The 26,170-nt window shown below is 38.6% G+C and overlaps 1 protein-coding gene across 7 annotated transcripts in view; it reads right to left on the bottom strand.

Annotated features, from left to right (window-relative positions):
* EPC1 (enhancer of polycomb homolog 1) overlaps positions 1-26,170 on the bottom strand; it is a 96,877-nt gene that overhangs the window by 19,251 nt on the left and 51,456 nt on the right. For all 7 annotated transcript variants that reach the window (XM_018057165.1, XM_018057167.1, XM_018057169.1 and 4 more), the window contains exon 2: positions 8,090-8,249. In XM_018057165.1, coding sequence (XP_017912654.1) covers positions 8,090-8,249 — 160 coding nt within the window. The remainder of the gene's footprint in view (positions 1-8,089; positions 8,250-26,170) is intronic.

Genomic DNA, 26,170 nt, shown 5'->3' with positions numbered 1-26,170 from the left:
TAAATGTGCTGGGTTGAACTGAACAAAAATTCTGTAGCTCAAAAATGATAAAATATCAGCAATTTCATGGGATTTGATACCACAATAGAAGGATAAGGTTTTTAAGTAAGATTGTTTCTAGAATGCTTAAGTCCTATTTTGTAAATTATCGAACCGCTTCACTGACAGCTCAGGGGTGGTATTTAAAGCTGAAGTGTTAGCCACTGCCAATAAGGGTAACAGCTGTCACTCAGTGAGCTCATTCCTGCCGAGGTTTGTTGCCTCATGAGAATCATTGTCATAGTGAAAGAAATGGGAAGTTTTCCTTTCAAGGAAAATTTCCCTTTCAAAATTTGTCAGGATTTGAAAAAAAAAAAAAAGGCAAGAACCATTGCTTTATACTATACTGTCAAATGTTGTTCAATTATTTTGCAAAATTAAACTAGTTTGATAATAATGTAAGTAAAATATAAGAAGCTTGATACCAAAATCTGTCTCGTACCTTTTCCTTTCTTCAACAGTTCCTCCTAAGTTCCCACCGCCTTCAAACCCACAACCGTGCAGTTGTATGAGGCCCTTTCTGACGGCCTTGCTAGTTTCATCTGCACATTATGACCAGCAACATCAAATTCCATTTGCTTCCCACAGCAGGCTCCTCTTTCCCTGTTTTCAGGCCTTTACATTAGCTCTTTCCTGCCTGGTCCTCCAGGCAAACCACTCATCTTTACAAAGCCCAGCCTGACATCAACTCCTGTGGAATCCTTTCCGGACTGGCTCCCCACCCAGTAAGTGGTTCCTATTTTATCTGTTTTAGAAGTTATGAACCCTCTCTCTCCAGAAAAACATGGTGTAAACATATACTATTTTACGTAAGTTATAAGCAGAATATTCAAATGTCCTTAAAACAGCTTGTGGCACTAAGGGTAAAAAATTCCTGTCCTAGATCACTCCCCTTCTTTTGTACTACTGCTATACATACTTAACAATCTTATTTGCTAAACATTCGAATATGTTCATTTTCTTAAGTGGAGGGATTGTATCTCATTTATTTCTGTAACACTGAACACTCAACTCCTCAGTCCTTACCAGGGTCTCACATCTAGAGGCACACGATGTTCATCTGTTTCTCATAAGTGGTGATAATTTTGATCACCAGTCAAGAAACTGCCCAATATTCTACTGTGTATCTCCGGCTCATGTCCCCCCTCCACCATCTCGTAACTAATAAGCAGTTTGTGGGGAGAGCTTAAAGACCATGCAAATACCCTGCTCCTCATCAAAATCTCCTCTTAGGTACACACATTGGTGATTCTTATGTGAGTCAGTCTTGATCATGTAATTGCAAAAATGATTTTCTGGGTTTCTTTGAATTTTTATTAAAAAAAAAAAACAAACACTTATTTTGTATTGGGGTATATAGCCAATGTTGTGATAGTTTCAAGTGGACAGCGAAGGGACTCAGCCACACATTTACATGTATCCATTCTCCCCCAAACTCCCCTCCCATCCAGGCCACCATAAAACACTGAGCAGAGCTCTTTGTGCTATACAGCAGGATCTTGTTGGTTATCCATTTTAAATACAGCAGTGTACATGTCCATCCCAAACTTCCTAACATCCTTTACTCCATCATTCTCCTCGCCACAGCACCACTCTACTGTAAAACCGTGAGACTAGTCTTCTCCACCACTTAGCACTCTGTTTATTACCAGTATGGAACTCAGAAATTTTTGCCTTTACAATGGTTCACAATTCATTACTGTACTCAACTATTCCACTGCATAAAACATCCCCAAACTAGCCAGCGGAAACTCCAATGTCCTCCTGTAATATGTCTCTGCCATTTTTGTGAGTTCTTAATTTCTGGCATAACAAGATGTTCAGGTTTATCTTGACTTACCCTCCCCCAGCCCTGGGATCAGCCATCTTTCCACATATTCTTGGTCCTATTTATGGACCAGGGACTAGGTGTTAGATGTGCTTATTGCTACTGAATATTTCTGCTTCTTGGCTTTACCGGTGGACAGAACCAGAAATGCACAGATCTCTATTTTTACACACACACACACACATATCAAACACACAAGACTGCCTTTTAAAAGAGATTTCCTTTGAGGATTAGCAAGAGAATCTTGAGACTCAAATCTGAGGGGAAGGGAGGAGAGATTTGTTCCTGCCTATTCTGGTCAGAACTGTTTTGTCCTTTCTTACAGTATGACTAGGAAAGGAGAAGTCCTAGTTGTACAATCTCAGTTCAGTTCAGGTCAGTCACTCAGTTGTGTCCGACTCTTTGGGACCCCATGGACTGCAGCATGTCAGGCCTCCCTCTCTATTACCAACTCCCGGAGTTCACCCAAACTCATGTCCTCTGAGTCAGTGATGCCACCCAACCATCTCATCCTCTGTCGTCCCCCCTTCTCCTCCCACCCTCAATCTTTCCCAGCATCAGGGTCTTTTCAAATGAGTCAGCTCTTCACATCAGGTGGCCAAAGTATTGGAGTTTCAGCTTCAACATCAGTCCTTCCAATGAACACCTAGGACTATCTCCTTTAGGATGGAGTGGTTGGATCTCCTTGCAGGCCAAGGGACTCTCAAGAGTCTTCTCTAACACCGCAGTTCAAAGCATCAATTCTTTGGCACTCAGCTTTTTTTACAGTGCAACTCTCACATCCATACACGACTACTGGAAAAACCATAGCCTTGACTAAATGGACCTCTGTTGGCAAAGTAATGTCTCTGCTTTTTAATATGCTGTCTAGGTTGGTCATAACTTTCCTTCCAAGGAATAAGCATCTTTTTCATTTCATGGCTGCAATCACCATCTGCAGTGATTTTAGACATCTAGAAGCTTCCAGATCACCAATCAAGAGAAACAACATTAAGACCCTTTGGACCAGGAGATGTTGAACAACACTCTCAAACAGCTGAGGAAGTATTAACAGTTTGGAACTAAAGCAGGGGATAATGGTTTTAAAACAGGTTTCTTCCTTCACTGCTCTGATAGGATAAAGGGAGAAAAGTATGATCTCTTTCCTAAACCTATTAAAGACAAGAATAACATTGCGATTTTCCAAATAAATGTTCAATGAAATGTTAACAGATAACATGTAAAAAATACATCTGAAAAATGCTGAGTTAAAATAAACTTTCCTTTTTAACTGCAAGGTTCCCAGAGCCTACAAACAGAGTAATATGTATTGTAACTCTGGGGTAGAGAGGGAAATAAAACATGCAATCATTCTCAAATGTTTCTAATCACTACTTTTTAAGGCAATACTTTTTTTTCATCTTGAAAACTCCAAGGAATAGTCTGTGTAAACATTAGCTTAAGAGTTTTATAAAATAGAAATTATAAGAATTGAAATGAACCAGTCTATATACATAATTTGATACAATGTACCCTTCATAAGCAATGTTTTAGACTACCTGGCATTCAATGTTCAATCGCAACTTTGCAGAAATTTATAATATAACTAGCCTTTTCTTGTGTATTGTAATATAAAAGTCAATACCAATTTTTAAAAATTAACATCACTTTTACACAATCTCTTCCAGAAAATAAGAGGAAACACTACCTAACTTATTTTAAGAGGCCAATATTACTCTGATACCAAAACCTGACAAGATAGAGCACACATTCACAAAAAGATTAACAGTATCTTTCACGAATTTAGATGGAAAACTTCTCAATAAAATCCCACCCAACAATGTATGGAAAACACACACACACACCCCCCACACCCAAATGTGATTTATTCTAGGTATGCAAGGTTGGTTCAATATTTGACAATCAACCAAGGAAACCCATCACATCAGAGGATAAAGAAGGGAGGAAAAAAATCACATGACCTTATTAACTGATGCAGAAAAAGCAACTGACAAATTCAATAGTCAGGATAAAAACTCCCAATACACTAGAAACAGAGAACTTTCTCAAACTCTTACAAGCAACTACAAAAAAACCCCTTCAGGTGACATAATGCTTAACGGTGAAAGACTAGCTTTTTTCCCTTAAGATCAGGAACGAGGCAAGGATGTCTGCTCTCACCACTCTTACTTTAACACTGTATTCAAGTTCTAACCATTATACTAAGGCAAGAAAGAGAAATTAATAACACAGGTTGGAAAGGGAAAGCAAAACCATTTCTATTTGCAGACTACGACATGATTTTTCTCCATTTAGAAAATCCCAAAGAACCTGCAAACATCTTCTAGAACTAACATGCAATTTCAGTTAAGGCCACAGGACACATGCTCAGCATACAACTGAACTGCATTTCTGCATACTGACAATAAACAGGTGGAAACAAAAATCAAAAGTGCAATACCATTTTCAGTTGTGTCAAAGAAAACAGGTATAAATCTAAAAAAAAAAAAAAAAAAGCACTAAAACACCATGGATCTTCATAATGAAAATTATAAAGTGTCAACTAAAGAAATCAAAGACCTAAATACCTGGAGAGTCATATTGTGGTCATGGACTAGAAGACTCAACACAGAAAAGATGTCAATTCTCCCTACAATGATCTACAGATTTAAATGCAATTCCTATCAAAATCACAGCAAGTTTCTTCGCAGACACAAACTTATTCTAATGGCATTTTTAGGGAAATATTTACAGGGAAAAGCCCTAGAATACTCAACACAATCTTGGAAAAAAAAAGGAGGAAGCATTTCCCCAATGTTAAGGATTATCATTAGTTAGTCAAGTCGCTCAGTCGTGTCCGACTCTTTGCGACCCCGTGGACTGTGTAGTCTACTCCGTCCATGGGATTCTCCAGGCAAGAATACTGGAGTGGGGTGCCATTTCCTTCTCCAGGGGATCTTCCCGACCCAGGGATCGAACCCACATCTCCCGCATTGCAGGCAGACGCTTTAACCTCTGAGCCACCAGGGAAGCCAAGGGTTATCATATAGCTGCAATAATTGAGACAGTGGTACTATCCTGGGATAAACACAGGGATCAGTGGAGTAAAATACAGAACCCACAAATAGAGCCACATCAATATGCATAATTGATTTTTGTCGAAGAAACAAAAACAATCAATAGAGGAGGGATCACTTTTTCAATAAACAGTGTTGGAGCAATTAGATGCCCAGAGTGGGGAGTGGGGGTACACACTGTGACCTAAACCTCACAGTCAAAATTGATCACACACTTAAATGCAAAACGATGAAACTTCTACAACAAGTCATAGGAAATCATCTTTGGACCCTGGGCAAAACAGAGACTATTCTTAGAGTTGATATTAAGTGGATCTCATCAAAATTAAAAACTTCTACTCGTGGAAAACTGTTAAGAGAATGAAAAGACAAATTATATAACGGGAAAAAATATTTCCAAATCACATATGACAAAGACTTGTGTTTACAATATATACACAAGACAAAATCCTCAAAACTTAACATTAAAATAATTTAATTAGAAAATAAGTAAGACACGCACAATCTTTACCAAAAAGAATATCTAGATGGCAAAAAACACATGAAAAGATGTTTAACATATTAGTCATTTAGAGGAAAACAAATTTAAAGTACAGTGAGACATCACTGCATACCTACTAGAACGGCTAAAATTAAAAAGTGATAACCTCAAATGCTGACAAGGATAAAGGAGAAACTGGATCCCACATTCACAGCTGATGATACTGAAACAAGTATAGTCTTCTGAGCTACAGAGTAGACATTCTTGTCAAACTAAAACTGGACGAGCCAGCAACTACACTTATAGGTATTTAACCCCGATAAGTAAAGATTTACGTTCACTCAAATATCTGTACATGAACGTTCACAGCAGCGTTATTTGAAATAGCCAACATCTGGCAACGGCCCAGTGTCTCAGCGAGTGAGCAGTGCAGCCTGCTGCAGCGCATGGTGTGGAAGACTGCTCAGGGAGAGAAAGGAAGGGACTACTGCTACATGCAACAGCTTGAATGAACGTCAAGGAGGCTATGCTCAGAGGAAAGAGTCAGTCTCAAAAGGATATACATTCATAATTCCATTCACGTTACCTTTATCAACAAACAGAATTACAAAGATGGAGAACAGACCGGTGGTTGCCAGAGGCTAGGAGTGCATTTAAAGGAGCAATAAGGTAGAGTCTTGTGGCGATGGTATAACTGAGCATCTTAATTGTGGTGGTGAATATACATGGCTTCACATATTCTGTGAATCTATAATCATGCAAGACAATGTTAAAAGAAACTCAAAGTCAGCTAACACTCATTTGACTGACAGTGTTTATAAACTTTCCAATGTAATATGTCTTTCTAAATTTGTACTGATGAAAAACTTTTTCTAAATAATTTACAATTCTGCTTCCATTTTATTACTGTTATTTGATTACAATGTCAGCAGAGTCAATGCCTTTTTAAATATAGTACCTTGACTTTTCTGCCCACAATTTAACCCACAAGCTACCAATAAAATGGAATTTGTGAATTCTGGTCATCAACAGAAGAGCACCTATTTGTAAAACAAGCATTCAAAGCTTTTTTTCTGATAGTAATGATAATGTAAATTGAGTAATGTAATTTTATCTTGCTCCATCCTGCTTTAACCTGATAGCATATATTCATGAAATAATACAGCTAGTGGCTGTGGAATGCAATGTGGTCCTGGTTAACATATACAGCAAGGATCCATTCTGGAATTTCACACTGACATGATTTTCCAGAGAACTAAAGTTTTAGGTCCTATTATTGGTAAATTTTGTTTAGAATGTCTGTGTTTTATATGTAATTAAACACGAGTAGGCAAGAAAAAACACATGCCATATGTTTGGTTTACTTCAAAGTAACCTTTAATAAACTGGAAAAATTTTCTTTTCTAAAGGAAAATATTTTTTCCTAATGGGTGCAAACTGGAGGTAAAGGTGAAAAAACATCACGAGTTAAAAACATCAAATGCTAACACAGAACTGGTAAGAGTCAATATGGGCATGTTTACTTGTGGTTTTCATATTTAAGAAATAGTTTTAAAAAAATGCTTAGAATCCAGGACAAAGATTAGACCATATGGAGAAAAGGTTAAATGAGTTAGAAAAGTAGTTAATAAGCAAGAAACTAGGTAAAGTTAGTTGCTCTATGTCCACAGAGAGAACAATAAAAACAAAACAGGTTTATACTGTTCTGAAAAAGTTTAGACAGGCCCCTGGAAAGAGCTTGATCATAAAGGCCAACAAGACAACAATGAAAGCCGTAACACCTTTTCCTTAGCAGCCCTGCAATTACATGTTTAGTGGTCCGCTACATGGGGACCAAACGAATGAAACACATTCACCTAAGTTTACAAGCTCTCAGCAGTTCATCATCAAATGTGATTTAAGCTATCAAAGGGTCATTTCCAATGAAGACCTCTATCAGTACCAAGTGACACAAGTTACCAATTAAAACACTAAATTAAAAAAAAAAAAAAAAATCATGAGAATTCCCTGGGGGCCCAGTGGACTCCATGCTCTCATTGCCAAGGGCCCAGGTTTGATCCCTGGTCAGGGAACTAAGATCTCATGAACTTGTGGGGCTTGGCCAAGAAAGAAAAAAACAGAAACACAGATGGGGCTGGAAAACTATGGCCTGTGGGCCAATACTGGATCGACACATGTTTTTGTCAAGACAGTTTTACTGGAACACAGCCATGCCCATTTGTTTATGTACTATCTATTGTTGATTTTGTCTGTAACAGCGGAGTAAAACAGTTCTGACAGAGACTGAATGATCCACAAAAAGTTTAAAACACAATCTGACTCTTTACAGAAAAGATTTGTTGACTTCTGACTTCTACTGAGAAATTCTTTAAGGCAATTAGTATTACTATTTCTGAACAGTAAGAAAATGATTTCTACATCTAAAGGCATATTCTTTATCCTACTCATCTACAGTAGCAGAAGATGCCATGTTGAGATGAAGCTAAAATAAAAATCTAGGCTGAAAACGTGTTCTTTCTTGTCAGGCGGGAATCTCAAGCACAAGTGTAAAAGGTGAAAATGGCTCTGATAACTCTCAAGCTGATGCTGGTCAATCAAAGGGCCCCAAACAGATAAACATAAAAATCTGTTGAGTTACGTAAGTACACAGTACAAGATACAGTCATCAAGAGACTAATCACTTACGCTGTATGTGAATGAGCTGCTTTGGCATCTTGAATTCCCCAGGATATATAGACTCATAGTAAGCGATGTTACTTTCTGCTTCTGGGACTGGTATAACCATGTTATCCCTCTTCTCGCCATACACCTGCTGTGCTGAAATAGCCCGCTGAAGATGGTGTTCCTAGAAAGAGGGAGAAACAGGTACATTTACACATTAAAAAATGAGCAATCAGAACATACAGCCTTATGAAGAAGTTTCTTGTTCATTTATTTTTAAAGTAGAGGGATTTTTAGTAGTCTTGTAAGGATGCTAACAATATAGTTGTAGTGAAAAGATTTTGAGTATAAACAAGATCTGGTTAGATACACTGTGTATTTCAATTTAAGAAACGACACTACACTGAAACTGAGGATTAAATTATATAAGATTAAAAAAAAAGCTGACCAAAGCTGTTACAGTTTGCATTTTGCAGATGAATTTTTTTTTTTAAAAAAGGAGTAAAACATTTGAACTTATTGTATGAAGAAAGCAGGCTCTGTATAAAAAATATTTTATGGATTATAATAATTTATTCATACAGTGCTTAAGAAGGAGGACACAGATTATTTTCTCCATTTTTAGTTGATGAAACTGACACAGATACAAACCTGGTTTTTGTCCCAAGTAATAACCTTTCTTATGAATTTCCAGAGCCCTTTTTGAACAGTAGTAAAGTATAGGGACTGAAAGCACAGGCTGCAGGGTTTGTGACTCGTGGCAAGACACTTCATTCCTCTAAATCTGTTTCCTCCAGTAAAAGAAAAAATGAATCTTACAGGGTTGTTGGAAAGATTTAAGTAATATAAATGTGCATTAGATGTTTAGTATAATGCCTGGCATGTAACAGGTGCTCAAAATGAGCTTTGGTTGAGTTGCCACACAGAAAGATTTTTTTACCAGCTGCCATAAAAGCGCCTGTTCTCACCCACCCCTATCATCACTGAATTTTGGTAAACATTTCATTAAATTAAAACTAGTTTTGAAATACTAGTTTTTAAAATATTTACACACAAGTTCAGGGATGAAAAACGTTCCAACAGTAAGTATGAAGACAAAAAATTTCAGTCTTCATCAGTAGCCTCTGGTAACTTTATGTATATGTAGATTTCAATTCACAGATAGGAGTCTTCTGAGCAACTTGACATCCCCTGACATATCCCCTTGACATATCCTAGGAATTTTTCCATACTGATACTTTTACTACAATTTGTGCAACAGCAGAATTGCATTTCACTCTGTGGATGTGGAATATACATTCCATTACTTACTTAACCAGACACTAACTGATAGAGAAAAAAAAAACCCCTGGAAACAACCTAAATACCTATCCTTCTCCCTAAATGCTGCAAAACCCAACCCTGTACTATGATACATAGGAGATACCTATGTGGGCCCACGAGAGCCTCTGTAGGACAAGGAGAGATGCAAGTGCTCACAGGGTACATGAGGTGACACCACCTATTCTGACCACTCTGTGTAGGAATCCTTAACATCTCTCTTCAATTTTAAAATCACCCATCTTGTTATTTTAGGTTAATTTCTTTACAGTGAGTTTTTCTTCCCTTAAGTGTTGCCATTTGCTCACTTTCAAAAGGCCTGCTTTCCCTTTTCTCACTGATGTTTAAATAGGTGGATTATTTTCCATTTCAATATTAAGGAAATTAGCCCCTGCGTAATAAAATTGACAAATATTTACCTGGAATTTGGTCATTTTAATTTTTTTCCTTGTAGGAAAGTTTCACTAGTCAAATTTATTAACCTTTTCCTTGATGACTGTTATCCTTAATAACAGGTATAAATTGTACAGTTGCAAACTCTGGTATGTAGACAAAACCGCTCCTTTTTATAATGCATTTGATCTCTGATTCATACTACCTCGTGGCTCCTGGGAGCTGGTGGAAGCAGTGTGGAGGGGGCAAGAGGGGGGACCGGAAACAGGCCTGGCCACAGTGCTCTGGTCCTGGAAGCCTGGGCCCCAGGTGGGGAGCTGGCCACAGGCGTGCCCTTCTCCTCTCAGACACCCTCATACGCAAGGACAGCTTTGTGACCTATGCCCCCCTACTTACACCAAACTCAAGGAGGGAGTGAGGGAGCAAGGCGCATTATTCTTAATTTGCATTTTGTTCTTTATCAGTTAGCATGTCTCTGTGTTGGTGAACATGTGAGAGATAGCGGACCGATTTTTTGTGTGTAAGGAGAGAGAGCAAGCCACTATCCTAATGTCTAGCATAAAATCATCTATTTCCCTTAATGACTAAAAATGTCCCTTTGTAACTTCCTCTTGCATTTGAGAGTATTTCCAAGCTCTGCCTCCTTATTCTATTCAAATGCCTCCTATGTCACTATTTAACGTGTTTTCAAATGCGCAGCCTCAGACTACACTTTATTAAATAGTGCTTTTTAGATGCTAAATTCATTCCTTGCAATTCTTCTTCAAAAATTTTGGGCTATTTCATTTATTTTTCTAGATGAACCACAATGAAATTTACTTTCTCAGCGTGAAATGGGACCACTAAGGCCTTTAGATGTTTTGCAGTGTGGTGGTGAAGAACAGGATTTGCATCAGGAGTGCTCTGGACATGTATGTCGGCTCCACGGTCTACCAGTTCTAGGACTTTGGGGCTTGGGACAAGATAGTTATACCAGCAAGTTTTATTACCCCTAAGCGTACACTGTGTATCTATCATAGGGGACTGTGGTGAAGATAAAATGCTTGAGACATATTAATGTACCTTTCACTACTAGAGAAGTTGAAGAGTTTTCCATATGCTTGTTAATATTTATATTCTCCCTAGTGTTAACAGCTTTCTGTAGAAAGACTTTTCCTGATGTTCATATCCATTTTTCTATAATTGTGAAATCAAATTTTTGTTTCTCAATATTATAGCAAATACTGCTTTTAAAAAAACTCACACATGGTTTTCGTTTTATAAAATATTTGACACAATTTCCTCATGCTTCCCTGGTGGTTCAAGTGGTAAAGAATCTGCCTGCAATGCGGAAGACCTGGGTCTGATCCCTGGGATGGGAAGATCCCCTGGAGATCTTCCTCATAAGGAACTTCATAAGGACTCAAGGTATGTATATTATACAACAAATAGGTTATGGTTTTCTAAGCCTGAAAAACCTCAATAACTGGGGTGTAACTATAACTTTAAACTTTCCTATTTACTGTCACCCTGTGTATGTACAAGGACTTGAGGATTGAAGGGGGCCACACACAGGTGTCAGTGTGGCCAGAGTGTGGTGAGGGGCGCACAGGACGGTCAGCATCAAATCATGCAGAGAGTCATGGGCATGTTAAGAATTCATCCTTGTACTAAGAGCATTAGTGTCTGAAGGGTTCTAGTTCTTATCTAAAAAAATTGATCAATTTCTATAAAGCAGAATATGTGCAGCCTTTAAGTGGTTTAGAGTAATATTTCAGTTCAGTTGCTCAGTCGTGGCTGACTCTTTGCAACCCCATGAACTGTAGCAGATCAGGCCTCCCTGTCCATCACCAACTCCAGTTTACTCAAACTCATGTCCATTGAGTCAGTGATACCATTCAACCATCTCATCCTCTGTTGTCCCCTTCTCCTCCCACCTTCAATCTTTCCCAGCATCAGGCTCTTTTCCCATGAGGGCAGGTCTTTGCATCAGGTGGCCAAAGTATTGTAGTTTCAGCTTCAGCATCAGTCCTTCCAATGAACACTCAGGACTGACCTCCTTTAGAATGGACTGGTTGGATCTCCTTGCAGTCCAAGGGACTCTCAAGAGTCTTCTCCAACACCACAGTTCAAAAGCTTCAATTCTTCGGCACTCAGCTTTCTCTATAGTCCAGCTCTCACATCCATACATGACCACTGGAAAAACCATAGCCTTGACTAGACAGACCTTTGTTGGCAAAGTAATGTCTCTGCTTTTTAATGTGCTGTCTAGGTTGGTCATAACTTTTCTTCCAAGGAGCAAGTGTCTTTTAATTTCATGGCTGCAGCCACCATCTGCAGTGATTTTGGATCCCCCAAAAATAAAGTCTGTCACTGTTTCCACTGTTTCCCCATCTATTTGCCATGAAGTCATGGGACTGCATACCATGATCTTAGTTTTCTGAACGTTGAGTTTTAAGCCAACTTTTCCACTCTCCTCTTTATTTTCATCAAGAGGCTCTTTACTTCTTAGCTTTCAGCCACAAGGATGGTGTCATGTGTGTATCTGAGGTTACTGATATTTCTTCCGGCAATCTTGATTCCAGCTTGTGCTTCATTAAGCTCAGCGTGTCTCATGATGTACTCTGCATGTAAGTTAAATAAGCAGGGTGACAATATACAGCCTTGATGTACTCCTTTTCCTATCTGGAACCAGTCTGTTGTTCCATGTCCAGTTCTAACTGTTGCTTCCTGACCTGCGTACAGATTTCTCAAGAGGCAGGTCAGGTGGTCTGGTATTCCCATCTCTTTAAATATTTTCTAGAGTTTGTTTGGGTCCACACAGTCAAAGGCTTTGGCATAGTCAATAAAGCAGAAATAGATTTTTTTTCTGGAACTCTCTTGCTTTTTTGATGATCCAGCAGATTTGATCTCTGGTTCTTCTGCCTTTTCTAAATCCAGCTGGAAGTTCAGGGTTCATGTACTGTTGAAGCCTGGTTTGGAGAATTTTGAGCATTACTGTACTAACGTGTGAGATGAGTACAACTGTGCGGTAGTTTGAGCATTCTTTGGCACTGCCTTTCTTTGGGATTGGAATGAAAACTGACCTTTTCCAGTCCTGTGGCCATTGCTGAGTTTCCCAAATTTGCTGGCACATTGAGTGCAGCACTTTCACAGCATCATCTTTTAGGATTTTAAAGAGCTCAACTGGAATTCCTTCACCTCCAATAGCTTTGAGAGTAATATTTAACGAGATGGAAAAATCCATCAACTTATTAAGTAAAAAGAGATCTGAAATTGTACGTTCAGGATATTTGTCTTTAATCTTTTTTAAAAGAAAAAGCCATAATTGAACGTACACAACTATAGCAGACAGTCTACAAGTAGCTGAGCACAATCCTCTCTGCGCTCTTTTGCCCACCTGCCTGCTGTATTCCCACGGCTGTTACTGCACTCTGACATGCAATGTATTTGGCTTGTTTGCTGGCATCACCACTTCCTTCCCATCCCAAACTAAGCATCATGAGGGCAGGGATTTTTGTCTGTTTTGTTTACTGCTAAACAGCCAACCCCAAATAGTGTCAGGCACAATGCATGGTGCTTAAATATGTACTGAAGAAATGAATATGTATGTAGGTATCTGTGAATATATATAAACACAAAGAGCACAAAGGTGCAAGCATGCACACATTCCCATCAAATTTCAAAGTGTGTACACCAATTAACAGACCACCTCCAGGTGATACAATTTTGAAACACTTCTATAATTTTATTTTCCTTATTTTCTAAAATTCTTTTTTAGTTCTTTTTGACACACACAAAAAAATTGGGTACATCTCACTACATGATTTTCTAAAACAATGGTAATTTCTAAAAGACATAATTTATTTAGTTCAGCAAAACCCTTCCCATTTAAGTTTAGTTCAAGAGTGAAAATTATACTTGCAGGCAAAGAAAGTTATTCTTTTTTTTTTTTTTAAGTTGTTACATTTTAATTTAGTACTTTCCATTAATATCTTCTCAAAAATTATCTTCTGGATTAGTTCTTTTCACTTGGCCCAGCTTTGGATAATAATTTATAAAACAAAACCAATCAATTTTGATAGAGGAAGCAAAATATGCTTGAGAGCTTTGGGATTATTGACTGAAAGCAGATATAAAACAGGACGGGTCCTTTATCAAGGCACTGGAGGAGAAAGCCATCCAAAGATAGGATTTTGGTTTAAGAAGATCAGAAATATTAACTATTTTAAAAAACTAAAAATAACTCTAAAAATAACTCTCTCAACTCACACTTTGCAAGAAAGTTATTCTTAAAACCCCAAACTACACACACTCATTTCTAAGGGAAAAAAAACATTAAATTATATTAAAGTAACACTTCAATGTTAAGTGAAAATGAAATTTTTGCTTTGAGTAGGAAGATGTATTATAGTAAAATAGTGAAGCCAAGTAGCACATGAGATAAATTAGAATAAGATGAGCTGTGAATCCAATAATTACAAACTGAATGCTCTGACAAAATATCTAAGATGATCCTATCCTAAATTACAATTATATAAAAAGTCAGATGTTCCCAGAAGATAGTATCTATCAAATGAAACTTTTAAATACATCTACCTGCAGCACTGAGTAAGCCAGCCTGTCCCAACTGTGTTCACTGGAATACTTAATTTCAGATTATCAACAGGTAGTCTAATAAAGAGTCTGACAGTTTAAAATAAAAAGAGAGAACACTGGATTTTTAAACTCTAGGAATGAGAGTTTTAAACATGCTAATGTAAACTAGTTGCTCATGAGGGAGGGTTCAGGCATACCAAATTTACGACCACAGAATCGTTTTTTCCAGAATCTATTAATAGCTCATGAAGAGCTTCAGTAATACAGTGTGGAAATGCTGGTTCAGAACAACAACTAGAAATACAGAGCAGAACAGTGAGGCTAGAGCCTGCTCATTAATTTAGTCTGTATTTACTAAGTGCCAACTGTGTGCATGGCCTGAGAACACAATGGTAAATAAAACAGACGTGGTTCCTGACATTGTAGTAGGGATGACAGATACTAATAAAACAGTCCTAGGAAAAATTGCAAAGTGTGACAAGTGCTATGAAGGAAAAGAACAATTGAGTTATGGGAAATATTTATAAATAAGAAAGGGATTTCAAGGAGAGTATCATTTTCACTAGTGAAAAGTGACATGTAAGCCAAAATCTGTAAGAACAGGAGTTAAGAGATCATTTTAAGAAAAGGAAATAGCTGTGTTTTTACTAGTCTGGCACCGTAGGAGGTGCCAGAAACTTTAATATGAAGTTTCTTTAAAGAATATTTTTAATATTAGGCTCAGTTTCAGAGTTAATCACCAAAGCACCAAGAACAAGTGCAATTTTTCATGAAATAACAGAGGCACACCTCTCAAATCTGATCTTACAGGGAAAAAAGTAAATACAATTAAATAACCTAAAGAACTTTATAATATTCAATCTTATATAAAATGGAATCAGATGAATTGTAACTTATGATTTAACAAGCTACTTTAAAAGTTTCTCACACTGCAAGTAATTACAGATAACGTTTTCTATCTATAGCAATGTGAACAATGAAAAGGATAAGAAAAGACTGAACAATAATCTTTGTGTCTCCATGAACCCTGCAATCATGGGCTCCAAATATCCACTTTTGTTACTTCTGCTCACTGAGGGCATTGGAAGAGTGTGGGACTTCCTCCCAAGTCCAGCAAGGTCACTCTGCTACTTATTTTTTATTTTTTTTAATTTGTAATATGTAATATATATATATATTTTTCTTATCCATCTTTCCTCTCTAACAATTAATGTTTTTTTTCTTTTACTTCCCTTCTTTGTTATTTTTGCTTACCACCTAGAAAATTTTTGCTTTTTCAGGCGGCTTTTAATAATCTTTTTGATAAATGCACTGGCAGTACAGGCATATCACAGATCTGAGGAATCAGAAAGTATCATTTTCACTGAGTCAGTTAAGAGTGACAGCTGCTATCTGTAGATAAGATCCACCTGAAGGGAAGCACTGTAAGTGTGTCTTCAACATCCGTTCTGTGCCTTTGTTCACTGGGATGGACCACCATTCACCCCAAGCCCCTCAGATTTCCTCTTGTTCTTCAAAACGTGGTTTAAAAGGACCTTTCTTCTGCTTCCTGTAGTACTACATTCTCTACTTAAGAAATTGTGCTGTAATCATTTATTCATTTACACAGTGATCAAAGTGTGAGCTCCTTAAGATAGATGCTAGTCTAACTTTTATATTTTTTCCAAATTTTTTCCTTTAAAAGATGTATTCTCTTGTAGTACTGGGGGCCTCAATTCTTTAAAGAATGAGAACTAAATTACGTTTGTAATCTACTTAGCATCTAGAACTGTATTTTGCTTTACTGCAGGCACTCAAAATTTTATAAAATATCACTATAGAAAACTGAAAATAAGTCTAAATTGGAAAAAGGTATTTCTATCTGCTCTATAGGAAGTTCTAATAAATATTGCCAAGCCAGAAACAATTATTCAAGGTTATATGTGCAAATTCCTACACAAAGATTTAATTATATTCATTATTTATTTAAGCAAATAATGGCTTTAACAGTTAGCCATAACAACAATTAAGACCACATTTACACCTTTTAGGTTACTGAATTAAAAACAAACAGCTTATTAAAAGCAACAATATTGTGCAAGACTCCTTATGGGGAAATAAGTGATGACTCATTTGTAAGAAGCCACTTAAGAAGTTTAAACCCCTGATTATTTATGCATGGAGAGCCAGGCCTTTTTGCTACCGGAGAGCTGAATCACTTTCTCTCCTGTCTCCTAGCGACATCTTGAAGAACCAGCCAGAAATGTCTAGGGCTCCAGCAAGGGCTTCCAGGTCCTGCATCCAAACACCCAGTTCCTGCCTGGCTCATTACAGCCTCCTGACTGATTTCTACTTTCGTCTGTCTTCATGGGAATACACAAAATAATCTGTTAAAAATAGGTAAGTCAGGCCATGCCATACTTCCATCAAAATATTCCAATTATTCCCCACCCTCACTCAGAAAAAGAGCCAAAGTTCTTAAAACTGCTTACAAGGTCCAGTAGGACTGGCATTCCCCTTTCCTTGCTGCTCTTGGGCACCATGCTCCTCTTTACTCACTGCTCTCGTCAAACTGGATTCCTTACTCTTTGTCAAACTTGTAAGAAATTTGCTTGTTTCCTCAATTTCAACTCCTGATTCAAAAATCCCCTTTGCAGACAATTCTTTACCAGCTCTCCCACTCTGCACCCTCCAGAATGGCTATAACTGAAAAGGGTGACAACATCGTACAATCGTAAGGATGAGGAACAACTTCAACTGCACACATCACCAGTGAGAAAAAGGGGCGCCAGATCTCATGAAACAAAACACACACATTCCACATGGCTCAGCCATCCCACTCCAAGGTATTCACCCAGGAGAAATGAAAACAAGACCACAAAAACCTGAATCAGAATTTCATATGGTTTTATTCACAATAGCCTCAAAACGGAAACAGCCCAAGCGTCCATCCTCAGGAGGACTGGTGCACAAACTGTGGTTTAGTAACACAACAGAGGACCACCCAGCAACAGAGAGGAATAAACCACATACCCACAACTCGAGTAAGTTTCAAAAACACTAGGGTGAAGGGAAATAGCTTTGCACAAGAGTCCATACTCTTAGTCCATTTATGTGATGTTTAAAAACAAGCAAAATTAATCTTTGGTACGAAGCAAACAAAAACAAAAAACCTAGTAGCTGCTTCTGACGTGTGGAGGCAAGGACTGAATGGGGAAGGGAATGAAAGAGCTTTCTGGGATGATGGTAACGCTCCATGTCTTCATGGGTTGGATTATACAACCATGAGAATTTGTTAAAATCCAGCTAACATGCACTTAAGTATTTGTGAATTTCTTTTCATGTAAATTTTACCTCAAAAGAAAAAAAGTCAATAAATACTGAACTCTAATGAATGATATGTATGCTGAAATATTTAGGGACACGTGCACTTATGCCTGTAATTGACTTCAAAATGCCTTAAAAGATAAGAAGGACCGACAGACAGAGAGATAGCAAGTAGAGTAAAATGTTAATGGTGGAATCCAGCTACTGGGAATATGGGTGGTCACTATAAAATTCTTGAAACCTCACTGTATGTTTGAAATTTTTTATAATAAAATGTTGCAAAAAGTATGGAATCTCTTCCCTCTCCCCTCAATCCTACTGTATTCCCCGGCTCTGCTTTATTTTCCTGGATAGCACCTGCTTCCTCATAGACTACTGAATTTACTTATTGTTTTATTCATTATCTGTCTCTTCTTCCCAGAATATAAGACCCACAAAGGTAGGAGTTTTTTGCTTTGTTTACCCAAAATTCAGAATTGTGCCTAACACATACAAGAAAACAGTAAATATCTGTTGAATAAATGAGCCAGTGAAATTACACCAGTTATTTAATGTCCACAAACTGTTCTGGTTTGAGACAGGTATTTCATTAAAAAAAAAAAATTAAATTTCATAAAAGCAAAAACATAAAGACAAATGCACTTTGTTTTGTACTTAGAATACTCAGGATAAAGAGTTAAAATAGCTGAAGACAGATCAGACTATTTGGCAAGAAAAAGAGCAGTTCGATACTTACATTTTCTACAAGAAATGAATGACAAAAGATTCTCAGTCTATATTACTCTCCGCTTCTCCCAGCTACTGTACTCTGAAATTAGTTTTACTTCTACATAATGAAACAATAAAGGAAGACCTTTGCTGAGGTACAGGTGAAACACTCCAGTCTTGTTATTTCCCTTCAGTATGAAATATCTGTCAATTTAGTACTTCCCTTATCCCTTATTTGTGCCCCTGATAACCCTTTATGGACGCAGGCTGTCAGTAGCGTCCTTGTTACAAGCAGGCCTGCCTGATGCGGTGTTTGGTCACGTGAAACGGAAGGGACTGAAATTAGGCTCTTTCTACTCTCATAAAGGTTACAATCTCATCAGAATGTACCCCTAATATTAAAATTTAAAAAGCTCAAAAGGCTCTGGGTTTTGTGTCAAACTTTATGCTGAGAATTTCTATACCTCCAATGCACCCCCAGAGAACCAGTAATCTGCTGTTATTTAATACCTTTTTATGCACACATTCAAATAAAATACAAAGATTAGCACCCTAAACGGAGAAGGCAATGGCACCCCACTCCAGGACTCTTGCCTGGAAAATCTCATGGATGGAGGAGCCTGGAAGGCTGCAGTCTATGGGGTCGCTGAGGGTCGGACACGACTGAACAACTTCACTTTCACTTTTCACTTTCATGCATTGGAGAAGGCAATGGCAACCCACTCCAGTACTCTTGCCTGGAGAATCCCAGGGACGGGGGAGCCTGGTGGGCTGCCATCTATGGGGTTGCACAGAGTCGGACACGACTGAAGTGACTTAGCAGCAGCATCCTAAAACAACAGTACTGAATAAACTGAACATCCAGTTCAAATTGATCTAAAACTAAACATGCTTATATAACCTAATACAAGCAGACGCCATACCAAGGCTTGGTCCTTAGACCTTTACATACTCACTCCTGCAACTTACCCCACAATCACGGCTTTAACTACCATTTCTATGCTGATGACAAATTCAGAATCTTCCTCTTCAGCCCATATTTCTGCTGAACATTAGGCACATGTATAAAGACCTCTTATTACATGTTCACTGACATATCCCATGTAACATCAACTCCCCACCTGCCAACTCTCCAAATCTGTCCCTCCTCGTGTACTATCAATATCTGTGAATCACATCATCATACGTCCAGTCACCCAGGAAGTCTTTATTTTTCCAGCTCCCTTTTGCTACCTATGTCCCTGTTTTCAAATCAGGCACCAGATCCTATCAATTTCTTCTTCATCTTATGTCTAGAAGTTTTTTAGTGCTTTCTCATCCCACTGTCATAGCCAGGCTGCAGTCAGCCTTCTTACCTCCAGCATCACACTACTGTCCACTTCCCTCTGCGGCTATTGCCAGTGGTTTTTCTAAAAGAGGAAGAGGGCTTCCCTGGTTGTCCACACTCTCACACTTAATCATTGGCTTTCTGTTGCCTTTACGATCTTGGCAAGGCAAATGCAGTCCTTTACGACTGAGCTCTAGCTAATTTTGCCAGTCTAACACCTTACCACACTCTACCCTGAATGTCCACATTCCACCCACAGGGAGTGTCTAACAGAACTTTCCAATTACACCTATATGTGACACCCTGCACCCCATCTTTCAGTTCAGTTCAGTCGCTCAGTTGTGTCTGACTCTGCGACCCCATGGACTGCAGCACACTGGGCTTCCCTGTCCATCACTACCCCTGTCTTTAAGTCTACCCAAATCTATCATTTCTTCATAATTCTACTAGGATATCTCTCAGAGTCTTTGAAAACAGGTGTATGACACTATCACGACGGTAACATACAAAAGAGGTACAGGTGATTTTCTAAATATCTATTCAATTAAGATGTTTATTGGAAACTCGAATCCAGAAAAAAATTTCCTGACAGGAGTTTAGGAGTTATGGACTTGCCTCTATGAGTCACTACTTGCCTCAGATATACCAGAAAGAAAGGGCACAGCAGGCAGGAAAACACACCAAGACCAAGAATAAGGTCAGTAAGAAGACACTCCACTCTCAAAAGGACGTAGGCTCCCCAAAATTGCTTATTAGCTGTAAGGGAAAAGTAGCAACTATACAGTGGAGAAACCAGGCCACACCCTGACTGGACGATCACAATTAACAGCACCAAAGAGAGGCAAACAATATTACATGCTTCCAGAGGTGATACCATGAGAATACAGCATTCCCTATACAATGTGCTGGAGAAGGCACTGGCCCCTCACTCCAGTACTCTTGCCTGGAAAATCCACGGACGGAGGAGCCTGGTAGGTGCAGTCAACGGGGTCGCTATGAGTCGGACATGACTGAGCAACTTCACTTTCACTTTTCACTTTCATGCACTGGAGAAGGAAATGGCAACCCACTCCAGTGTTCTTGCCTAGAGAATCCCAGGGATGGGGAGCCTGGTGGGCTGCCATCTCTGGGGTCGCACAGCAGCATACAATGCGCTAGCAACACCTGAATCTAATGGAGAAAATTTCAGACAAACCCAAAATGGGATCACCCTATTCAAAAAAAAAAGGTCAAAGGGACTCTAATCTTCAAAATGTCTACATCACAAAAGGTGAAACACTTGCTAAAATATTTAAGGGTAAAGAGCCATGATATAAGCAACTAACCTCAAATGGTTTGGAAAAAAATCTGCGTGTGTATGTTTGGGGAAAAAAGAAAAATTTTGTGTGTCTGTGTGTGTGTGTGTAGGACATAAAGGGTGTGCGGAAAAACAAAGCAAATGAGACACAGTGTTAATAGTAAGTGTACATGGATGTACTCCTCTTTTTCTTGCAACTTTGCTCTAACTTTGAACTCCTTTCCAAATACAGCTGATCCCTGAACAATTTGGGGGTTAGGAGAATCAATCCAATTCCCCATCAAATGAAAATCCACATACAACTTTGAGGAAAAAAAAATAATCATTGGAAAAAAAATTTTTTTAATTAAAAAAAAAATTAGAAAATAACTTTACATTGTGCCCCCTGCATCCAGGGTTCTGCATCCATGGATCCAACTAACCACAGATCTACAGTGGTGTCATATTTATAGAAAAAAATTCACATATGAGTAGACTCATACAGTTCAAACCTAAGCTGTTCACGGGTCAACTGTAATAACTGTTTCCTTTAAGCTAAGAGCAAAAGGAAATTGGGTGGGGGGTGGGAAGCAGACTCTATAAGCAAGAGTAAGAGATGTTTAACTTCTTCCAGAATTGCTGCCAAGTAACTGCATGAACTCCTAAGTCAGTGACAACGGGACAAGCCTCAAAGTACGATCTTCTGAATAATGGTTCTAAGGACATAACTAGGTGTTACATGATTAAACAATTTGGTAATAGACAGTAATCGACAAGGCTAACAGTTTCTTTACTGTTAGAGAAGAATCCGAGAAGCATTCTTGGTGGTTTCACATTTGCCAAAATGCACCATGATTTTCCAAATGAATAAATACAACAGTCAACATTTCCTAACTACGCACTGACTGTTGTTAATGTGATTTATATAAATGTTTGGTGGGACCAAGTTTTTACTTTTCAGTAATAAAAAGGTAAATATTAAAATAAAGTTATGAGGTTAAACTGGGGTATACAAAAAACAATGTCTTCTACAATAATGGATTTCATCAGTTCGGGGAAATATAGCCTCCTGGTTCCAGTGTTCAACTCATAGTCAGTTGGTTTTTCACTAAGTTTATTTTTGAAAAGGAGAGCTGTGTTAAGACTACGAAATCTCTGGCAACAGGGCTCCCTTTTACAGACATTAATACAGATGAGGGCTTGGCACATAGTTCCCTGAGGGGCAAATCTGGCTCATCACCTGTTTTTGTAAATGGTTTATTAGAACACAGTCATTATTAGAACACTGGGTCATTTACATATCGCCCATGGCTGCTTTTGTTCAACAACAGCAGAGTGGGTGTGACAGAGACTGTAAGGCCTCTCTGAGAAGCCTAAAATATTTACTATCTGCCTGGTTATGGACAGTTTGCAGATTCTTGATCTGTGTTCTGTTTACTTTTTGAGATTCAGCAGTCTGGTGGATCACTGGCACACACAAAGCTTACTCTACCGTTTACATGGTGAAAATGACAGAAGAGGGAAGCTCACTAAGAATTGACCACTATACCAGACCCTGCAATCAGATACTCATCTTCCTTCTGAGAGCGTATCATTTTCCTTTTCTATATAGTTGCTGTACAGTGTTGTGTCAGTTTCTGCTGGACTACAACGTGCTCTAAGTATACATATATCCCCCCCACCTTCCCATCTCAGCCCTCCAGGTCTCCACAGGGGGCTGGGCCGAGCTCCGTGTGCTGCGCAGCAGCACCCCCACTGGCCCTGTCTGTTTCACGCGTGGTGAAATGCATGCTAACGCTACTCTCGATCCACCCCGACCCCTCACCCTCGCCGCTACCCCCCACGCCCACACATCCTCTCTGCTTCTACTCCTGCCCTGTACACAGGCTCATCCGCACCATTTCCCCAGATTTCGTATAATGTGTTAATACACAATACTTGTTCTTCTCTTTCTGACTAATGAAGGCATATTATTGTATCAATTAACACCTATTTTACAGGGAAAGTGAGGCTCAGTGAGGTGAATCGCTTGCTCAAAAGGGTGGAAGCAGGATTTGGACTGAGGTCTGACTCCAGAACCCATGGTCCTTCCCCTGTAGTTCAATTCCTCCTTGTTGTCTTGCCCTTCCCATGAATGACTGAGTTCTGGCTGGTATTCAGGGGAGGACTCAGAATACTAACAGAGAAGCAGAAAGCACTTTAATCAGCTGAAGAAATGAGTGACAGCATCGTGGGGACTAGGATTATTCGGAAGCTACAACTGGATAAATCAAGGAAGGAAGGGTACATTTCCTCACTTCTCTTACTCTTCCAAGTACTTTGCTAGAGGAAAGCTCATCTAGTGCCTTAACTACTGACAGCACCCAGGCACCTGAATATGCAGGATGGAGCCTAGACCAGATATTTACCTATGCTTCCTTGTGTAGCTCACTACTCTTCATCACACGCATGTTCAGAGGTTCACAGTAAAGGGTAAAGCATATTCTTCTCCAAGAAATACTGCTTTATCGTGTTGAATGGACAATAGAAAAACATTAAAGTCTGTTACTTCTTTCCCTGGACTTTCAACACTTTGTTTATTTTATCTCTGACACTCCATTTACCAAATGTGGAGCCAAAATAATCTTCTTATAGAAATAATTAGTATTATGAGTTTCCCTCAAAGAAGGGAATCGACTTTCAATTAAAAGCAAATTATAAAGGAACCCATTTGGCTTTAGAAGTACTGCATTTAGGTACTATCATATAATCTACTATAAAGTAGTCAGAGAACAGATACCAAATGACTTACCACTCCAAGGGGACTAAGGACTCTGTGTGATAAACCAATAAGGCTGAAACAGAGCCACAAACTCAGATTACATTTGACCATCCCCTGTTCTATCAAAAATAACAGGTTTATCTATTGTACTTTCTTACCAGTAAATGTTGCAACCAAGACTTGGCTGTTGATACATTGCTTTTATTAATACTTTTATCCTATCAAAAATGTAAAATTTTAAATAGCCTCAGACATAGAAGACAAACTTATGGTTACCAAATGGGACAGTGGGGAGGGGAGAGGCAAATTAGGACTTTGGGATTAACATATACACATGACTATGTATACACAGTAAGGTCCTACTGTATACAACAGGGAATTATATACAATATCTTACATAATCTGTAATGGAGAAGAACCTGAAAAAGAATGAATATATATATATATAAACAATCAGTTTGCGATATACCTGAAACTAATATAAATGTAAACTAACTATATTTCAAATTTTTAAAAATGGTTAAAAATATATATATATAAAACTTTAGGGCTTGTATGAATGCTAAGATAGCTCATTTTTAAGATAACAGGAAAATACTATAACATGGTTAGTTTGGGAAGAAGTGATAGTTCATAGATTGTACTTATTCACTTATGACCAAACCTAAAAATAATCTTAAAAAATTTTTTCCTTTTCTTAAATAAAATCAAGTCTCTTGGTTTTACTAAAGCCATAAAATTCCCATGTAATTTCTGCAGTTATACCTTCTGGAGTGGCTAAAAAAAGAAGGGTCTCTGATAATCTTAAAATGTTATTTATGTTTGTTTAAAAAAAAAACATTATTTCCCTCACTTACACTCACTCTTTAAGAAACAAACACACTGATAAACTACCGATATTTTCTTACATAAAACATAGTGTACAGAAAAATAAATTCTGACTTTATTAGAATAGCCTGTTGGGATCCCCTGGCAGTCCAGTTCCCTGGACTCAGTGCTTTCACTGCCTGGCGCGGGGAGGTGGGGTGGGGTGGGGTGGGGTGGCACTCTAGCTCAGCCCCTGGTCAGGGAACTGGGATCCTACAAGCCATGCAGCGCAGCCAAAAAGAGAAAGATACCCCGTCAAATAAAAAGACATACTATTTAAGAGCACACATTTTTATATGCCAGAAACTGGATTAGGATTCCAATTCTCAGTTCAGTTCAGATGCTCAGTCGTGTCCCACTCTTTGCGACCCCGTGGACAAATACAGCATGCCAAGCTTCCCTGTCCATCACCAACTCCCAGAGCTTGCTCAAACTCATGTCCATTGAGTCGGTGATGCCATCCAACCATCTCTTCCTCTGTCGTCCCCTTCTCCTCCTGCCTTCAATCTTTCCCAGCATCAGGGTCTTTTCCAATGAGTCAGTTCTTCACATCAGGTGGCCAAAATACTGCAGTTTCAGCATCAGATGTTCCAATGAATATTCAGGACTGATTTTCTTTCGGATGGATTGGTTTGACCTGCTTGTGGCTTAACATCTCTAAATCCTAATTTCCTTACTAGTGAAATGAGGTAATTGCCATTACAAGCATAAAATAAGAAATGCAGGTAAACCTCTTAGTACAATACCTCTTTGTACAATACTTAGTACAAAATCTCTTAGTACAATACACACTTACTATATTAGCTCACTGTAATATAAATAATGAAACAAATATAAACCTTTTTCCTATTAATGAAGGGCAGAAGAAGCTACCTAATTTACCAGATTGCACTGAGGATTAAATGAAGTTATAACCATAAAGCTCTGGGGCATTATTACTGTATCAGGCTAATTATAATAATTTACTAAATTTCCTTCACAGGAAAGTTATAACCAACCTAGACAGCATATTAAAAAGCAGAGACATTACTTTGCTAACAAAGGTCCGTCTAGTCAAGGCTATGGTTTTTCCAGTAGTCATGTATGGATGTGAGAGTTGGACTATAAAGAAAGCTGAGGGTCAAAGAACTGAAGCTTTTGAACTCCAGCTGCAGTTGGAGAAGACTCTTGAGAGTCCCTTGGACAGCAAGGAGATCCAACCAGTCCATCCTAAAGGAAATCAGTCCTGAATATTTATTGGAAGGACTGATGCTAAAGCTGAAACTCCAATACTCTGGCTACCTGATGTGAAGAACTGACTCATTGGAAAAGACCCTGATGCTGGGAAAGATTGAAGGCAGGAGGAGAAGGGGACAACAGAGGATGAGGTGGTTGGACGGCATCACGGACTCAATGGACATGAGTTTGGGTAAACTCTGGGAGTTGGTGATGGACAGGGAGGCCTGGAGTGCTGCAGTCCATGGGGTTGCAAGAGTTGGATACGACTGAACAACTGAACTGAACTGAATTTATTAACAGAAATTGTTTACTGTAGCTATATACATGAATCAGTAACTTAATAGGACTAAT

Source organism: Capra hircus, chromosome 13 (assembly GCF_001704415.2).
Source record: "Capra hircus breed San Clemente chromosome 13, ASM170441v1, whole genome shotgun sequence".
NCBI classification, from domain to species: Eukaryota; Metazoa; Chordata; class Mammalia; order Artiodactyla; family Bovidae; genus Capra; species Capra hircus.
This window is presented reverse-complemented; position numbering and strand designations above follow the sequence as displayed.